The 6,613-nt window shown below is 45.4% G+C and overlaps 1 protein-coding gene across 1 annotated transcript; it reads left to right on the top strand.

The window, feature by feature from the left end:
- Positions 1-3,203: 3,203 nt before the first annotated feature.
- LOC122552061 (neuropeptides capa receptor-like) lies at positions 3,204-5,998 on the top strand. Its single transcript, XM_043694611.1, has 2 exons — positions 3,204-3,222; positions 4,907-5,998. The coding sequence occupies exon 2, from the start codon at positions 4,984-4,986 to the stop codon at positions 5,818-5,820; it is 837 nt and encodes a 278-aa protein (XP_043550546.1). The 5' UTR covers positions 3,204-3,222; positions 4,907-4,983; the 3' UTR covers positions 5,821-5,998.
- The last annotated feature ends 615 nt before the right edge of the window (positions 5,999-6,613 follow it).

Here is a 6,613-nt window from a genome sequence, read left to right as displayed (position 1 = left end):
TGAGGTCAGTGGTATGGTCATCAATGTGGAGTGGTGTACTTTGCAGCATGGCCCAGCATGGTCACACTTGGTAGTGCTATACCCTGCTTAGGATGCAGACAGTCAGGGCTGCATTTTCCCATTTTCTTTTTGACAAAGTCTCATTTTTGGGAGTTTCACAGTCCCCTGTGCACCATGGATCATGTTGACTCTCCTCAGGCAATTGTCCACTCATTCATCATTGAAATGGCTTCCACCGAACTCATCCTGTCCAACTGTGCAGGGGGAAGAGGCCAACGTGCTCACCTCTGCAGGGACCTTGCAATGTTTACTCTCCTGAGGCTGGATTCAAATCCCAGTCCCACAGCAATTCAGATACTGCAAGCTGCTCCTCACACATAAGTCACGTACACACTTCATCTAGCCACGTTCCCAATTATTGAAACTTTAATGGGCTGGTTCACAAAACAGATCGGAGTAGATACTCCTGCAGTGAAACCATATCCTGAGTACACTGAATGCCCCATTGGCAACAGGCACTGATGTAGCTGCAGAGAACATCTAGCATTTTATTCTTCAAGTTCATACTTTTGGTATCACGTTGTGTTCAGCAGATACTGTCCACATTGCATTGGATAGGATTTGGTCCAAATGTAACTGAGCAGAACTGGATCTCCAGAGACCGAGAGTAAACCATTGGTCAATATTTTCTAAACTGGTCATGCCTGCATGAATTGTGACCATGCTGATCTATCCAAGTCCACACTGAACCAGATCTGTTCAAATGCATGCTGAACAGGATCTGTACAAATCCACAGATACCAAATCTGTCCAAATCCGCACTGTACTGACTCTGTGTCCAGATCTAATTACCACTCCCCCCACTGGATATAAGCGCTTTGAACTGGCCTTGGATCTGTCTGTACTGGATATAATTGTGGTGAAATACCCCAGAACAATTTTAGTCAAAGCAAGCACTTTAATTGCTGGACAAACTCAGCAGGTCTGGGAACACTTGTGGACAGATAAGCAGAGTTAATGTTTCGAGTCCTGTGTGATAACCCTTCTTCAGAACTTCCACAGATGCTGCCAAGACCTGCTGAGTTTCCCCAGCAAACTTGGCTTGTTCCAGATTTCCAGCATTAGAGGCATTTTGCATTCACTCACGTTGGAGGCAACCAATCAGTCCCAGGCACTACGGGACTGTACTGGAATTAATGTGATGGACGTTCGGGGGATTTACACTCTTGTAACGTTGTACAGACTGACTGTAACAATGCCAAGGGTTTAGATCAGAGTGGTCCTGGAAAAGCACAGCAGGTCAGGCAGCGTCCGAGGAGCAGGAAAATCAACATTTCGGGCAAAAGCCCTTCATCAGGTCCAGTGAGATACTCATGTCCCCAGATATAGTAGGACTACAACCAATTGAGCAAACAGCAGGAACTGCAAAACCTGCGACCACACCTCCTCCCTCACCACCATCCAAGGCCCCAAAGGAGCCTTCCACATCCATCAAAGTGTCACCTGCACATCAACGCATGTCATTTATTGTATCCGTTGCTCCCGATGCGGTCTCCTCTACATTGGGGAGGCTGGACGCCTCCAAGCAGTGAGCTTTAGGGAACATCTCCGGGACACCCGCACAAATCAACTCCACCGCCCCGTGGTCCAACATTTCAACTCCCTCTCCCACTCTGCCGAGGACATGGAGGTCCTGGGCTTCCTCCACCGCCGCTCCCTCACCACCCGACGCCTGTAGGAAGAACGCCTCATCACTCGCCTCGGAACACTTCAACCTCAGGCCAATAGTGTGGATTTCACAACTTTCCTCATTTCCCCTCCCCCAACCTTACCTCAGTCCCAACCTTCCAACTCAGCATCGTCCCCATGACCTGTCTTACCTGCCAATCTCCCTTCCCACCTACCTGCTCCACCCTCCTCTCGGACCTATCACCTCCGTCCCCACCCCATTCACCATTGCAATCTTTGCTACATTCCCCCACCCTCCTCTCTGATCTATCACCTCCATCCCCAACCTCATTCACCTATTGCACTTTTTGCAACCTTCTCCCCAGCCCCACCCCCATTAATCTCTCCACCCTGGAGGCTTCCTGCCTCTATTCCTGATGAAGGGCTTTTGCCCGAAACATCGATTTTCCTGCTCCTCGGATGAGGCCTGACCTGCTGTGCTTTTCCAGCACCACTCTGATCTAAACTCTGGGTTCCAGCATCTGCAGTCCTCACTTTTGCCCTGTAACAATGCTGAGGCTGTGTTAAAGTTTGAATGAGATTTGCCACAACTTTGAGCCAGATGTGTGACCAAATTGACTGTATGATGGCCAGCACCTAGATTTCGACTGCATTTTTCTGAGCACAGACTGCAGTGTCTACTGTTTGCTCCCCAGGACCCACACCAAGACAGATATCGACTGCACCGGAGGACCATCAACTTGGTGGAAGACACTTTTTGGCCTGCCTGAAACCTGCAGGTTTTCCAGAACAAGGAGTTGACCTTCACAGAGTGTTGCAGACTGGCACATTCCAAGGTTCAGGACTATGTGCTGATGGATGGGCTGGAGGAAGCTGCCACCAAGACGCAGTGGAGAAAGATCATCTGAGGTCTTTCTGTCAAAGTTAAATGGCAGTCTGTTCAATTATCGGATGCTTCTGGTCCCTCAAATATATGTAAATATCATCTTATACAAGTAAGAGATGCCTTTGGTTTGTTTGTTGGATAGAGTCAAACTCCACTGTTTGCTTGTTTCTTCATTTGCTACTGTACAGATCTGAACTTCATATGTGACCATGTATATAATGATTTTTTAAAAATGAATAACATATATCTTTGAAATAAGAAAGGACTGCAGTGTAATCAATAGGTTCACCCCCGATGCAATTTGTCAGACTGCAGGAGAAGCAAACTTTATTTTTAAATTAAACATAAGGGCTGCACTGTGTGCAGATGTAGTAAACAAATAAGATCAAATCATTTAATGATCTCCCTGGAGCATGGCCTCTCATATAAATGTGACCATTTTCCAGTGACTGGCAAAATGAGTTGAGCATCTCTTTCCGAAATGCATGGGATACCAAGAGGTCTGGTCTTTGCCATTTACTATCCAATCATTGCAGCAATCGGAGCTCCAGGTAAAGTATTGAATCCGAGTGATTCAATAGTGAGCAACAGGAATTCTCCCATTTTACCAGCACATCCTATTTAACAGGAGACCGATCTCCCATTCAGTAATATATTGTGATTTTTCACACTGAAATGATTGCTCCTCTTGTGCTCTGTAATTGTATTGAGTTGCTATTTTTAACATTATGATTGTTTTCCATCCTTGACCTAAATTTCACACTGTCAATGCTCTTATTTCCTACTTTTAACGTTGTAAGTTCATGCATTTCCTACCATGGTTTCTTTATCTTCCCTCGAATGCATTGCACTTAATAGGGTTCTATCTTCCTGCGACAGGTACTGTGAGGTAATGTTTTCTTTCCCCTATTTTATGTTGGCGAAGTCAGGATGTAAACGTAGTTCAATATTGTGCTGTTAGCATTGGGACTGCAGCTTGCTCTTATATTCCATGTCAATGCAGTTCCACTCTGTATTGGACAATACTGTAATGAGCAGTCTGCCAAGGAGATCATTGATGTCGCTGTAGCAGCATGGGAACTGTTTCTATGAGTGAGCTCTCACACTGCTATCACGGTGTATGTGAAAGTTTCACGTGTTTTTGATCCGATTGCTGAGGGTGACTTCTTATATTGGAATAGTGGATCATATTGTGCCCTGAATCTTCCAGGGACTGAATAATTACCACCAATGAATCAAATGCTGGTGAGGATTGAACGATTCGATTAGATTAGATTTGATTACATTACAGTGTGGAAACAGGCCCTTCGGCCCAACAAGTCCACACTGACTCTCCGAAGAGCAACCCACCCAGACCCCTACATTTACCCCAAACCTAACACTAAGGGCAATTTAGCATGGTCAATTCACCTGACCTGCACATCTTTGGACTGTGGGAGGAAACCGGAGCACCCGGAGGAAACCCACGCAGAGACGGGGAGAATGTGCAAACTCCACACAGTCAGTCGCCTGAGGCGGGAACTGAACCCGGGTCTCTGGCGCTGTGAGGCAGCAGCACTGTGCCGCCGTGCCGCCCAACAGGAGGTAACCAATTACTGACAGATCTAGATATTTCTATTCACCTTGTTCAAGTGTGTTATGAACCAGGTGTTATCAAGTGAGAGGCTTGGGATCCTCCACTGAGCATTGCCTATAATTTTTTCAGTAAAGGCACAGACCTCTCTCTGTTTGAGGAGCTTTCCAGCAGTTAGATTGCCAGTTTTTCCAATTGAGAATAGTTTGATTGTAAAGCTCCACATGTTCAGCAACATGCAACCCTTGTTCTTGTCAGTTTTCACACTCAATGTTGGCCTTTTTGCTTTTAACATACTTTAAAGTTTTCTTATGTTCCTTTGCTGATGTAATTCTTTCTTAGAAACATAGAATCATAGAGTCCTTCAGCACAGAGACAGGTCCTTTGGCCCAAACTGGTCCATGCTGACCAAAATGTCCATCCACACTAACACCATCTCCCTGCACTTGGCCCATATTCTTCTAAATCTTTCCTATCCATCAGTGGGTACTCAATTTTTTCTTGTTGTTTTCAATGGTATCCTTTGTTAAGTCTTGTTGAATTGTATTTAGTTGTTATGACATTTAAATGCTTTATTTTTAATTGGAGGATTACTTTAAGCTCAGTAAACAATTATCATTAACACAAGCATACATTCTCATTTGATATCATGTTTCAAAAGTTCAAATTTCACACAGAAGCCTGTAAAATAGATAATTTTGTTGGAGACAAACTAGTAATGTGCCTTTGCCTTTTCTCTCTTCCTCCCCCTGTTGCAGCAAACTTGGCAGTGATTGTGATCTTGTCTCGTAGAACATGTGGTCTCTCAAGATGCATCCTTTTCTACCTGTTGGCCATGGCAGTGACAGACTTACTAATCATGGTCACCGTTGTAATATTAAACCGAATTGTTGGGATTTATTTCCCATTCAGCTTCTTCTCTATGACTTCAATATGCAGCATCCGTGCAGCTTTGAATTTTGCTGCCATTGACATTTCTGCCTGGTTAACTTTCGCTTTCACCTTTGATCGTTTTGTGGCCATTTCTTGCCAGAAGCTGAAGATAACATACTGCACCGTGAAGACGGCAGCACGGGTTACAGTATTCATTTCCGCAGTGATTGGTGTGAAAAATACCTTTATGTATTTGGTGTATGAACCCATGTACGTAGTGAACAATGTAGCCTGGTTCTGTGGTGTAAAAGCAATGTTTTATAACTCACCAGAATGGGCTGCTTATGACTGGATTCGGATCATTTTGACTCCCTGTCTCCCATTTATCCTGATTCTACTGCTCAATGCTCTGACCGTCCAACACATTCTAGCAGCAAATAAAGCCCGCAGGAGACTCCGGACCCAGAACAACGGAGAGAAACAGAGTGACCCAGAAATGGAGAAGCGGAGAACATCCATTGTTTTACTCTTTGCCATCTCGGGCAGCTTCATCCTGTTGTACTTGTTATTTTTTATGTCGACCGTCTATGCCCGAATTGCAGATCTCACTTATTCTGCAGGTTATGATTCCAGCAATTCCACTTCATATTTTCTCCAACAAATTGGACATGTGCTTCAGTTACTGAGTTCTTGCATCAATCCATTTATTTATGCAGGGACCCAGAAAAAGTTCAGAGGTGAGTTAAAGAAAGGAATTAAGTATCCTGTGAACCTATTTGTTAAAATATTTAAGCTCTGAGTACCAGATAATCTGTGATGAACTCGATATTGCAGAATGACGTCTTCCTGTCCATTTCACAAAAGTAGGCCAGTTTGAGACACACATTTGCTTTTCCACCTAAGAATAGTGTGTGAATGCAAGAAGGTGTTGTGAATGCTGGACTGCCTCATAATACATTTGCAAACTGTTCCCAATGAGTCCCAAGCAGACTAAGATAAAAGGCAGGGAGGAGGGACTTGGGGGAGGGGCGTTGGGAATGCGGTAGGTGGAAGGAGGTTAAGGTGAGGGTGATAGGCTGGAGAGGGGGTGGGGCCGGAGAGATCGGGAAGAAGATTGCAGGTCAAGAAGGCGGTGCTGAGTGTGAGGGTTGGGACTGAGATAAGGTGGGGGGAGGGGAAATGAGAAAGCTGGAGAAATCTGCATTCATCCCTTGTGGTTGGAGGGTTCCTAGGCAGAAGATGAGGCGCTCTTCCTCCAGGCATCGTGTTGCCATGCAATCTTCTTCCTGACCTCTCCACCCCCACCCCCTCTCCGGCCTATCACCTTCACCTTAACCTCCTTCCACCTATCGTATTCCCAATGCCCTTCCCCCAAGTCCCTCCTCCCTACCTTTTATCTTAGCCTACTCATTCCTGAAGAAGGGCGTATGCCCGAAACGTCGATTCTCCTGTTCATTGGATGCTGCCTGACCCGCTGCGCTTTTCCAGCAACACATTTTTAAGCTCTGATCTCCAGCATCTGCAGTCCTCACTTTCTCCCAATGAGTCCCAGTTTAGCTGCATTTTGCTGACTCATGCCTTGTGAATACCCA

The sequence above is a fragment of the Chiloscyllium plagiosum genome, chromosome 7 (assembly GCF_004010195.1).
Source record: "Chiloscyllium plagiosum isolate BGI_BamShark_2017 chromosome 7, ASM401019v2, whole genome shotgun sequence".
Taxonomy (NCBI): domain Eukaryota; kingdom Metazoa; phylum Chordata; class Chondrichthyes; order Orectolobiformes; family Hemiscylliidae; genus Chiloscyllium; species Chiloscyllium plagiosum.
Note: the sequence above shows the minus strand (reverse complement) of the source record. Positions and strands in the feature narration are given on the sequence as shown.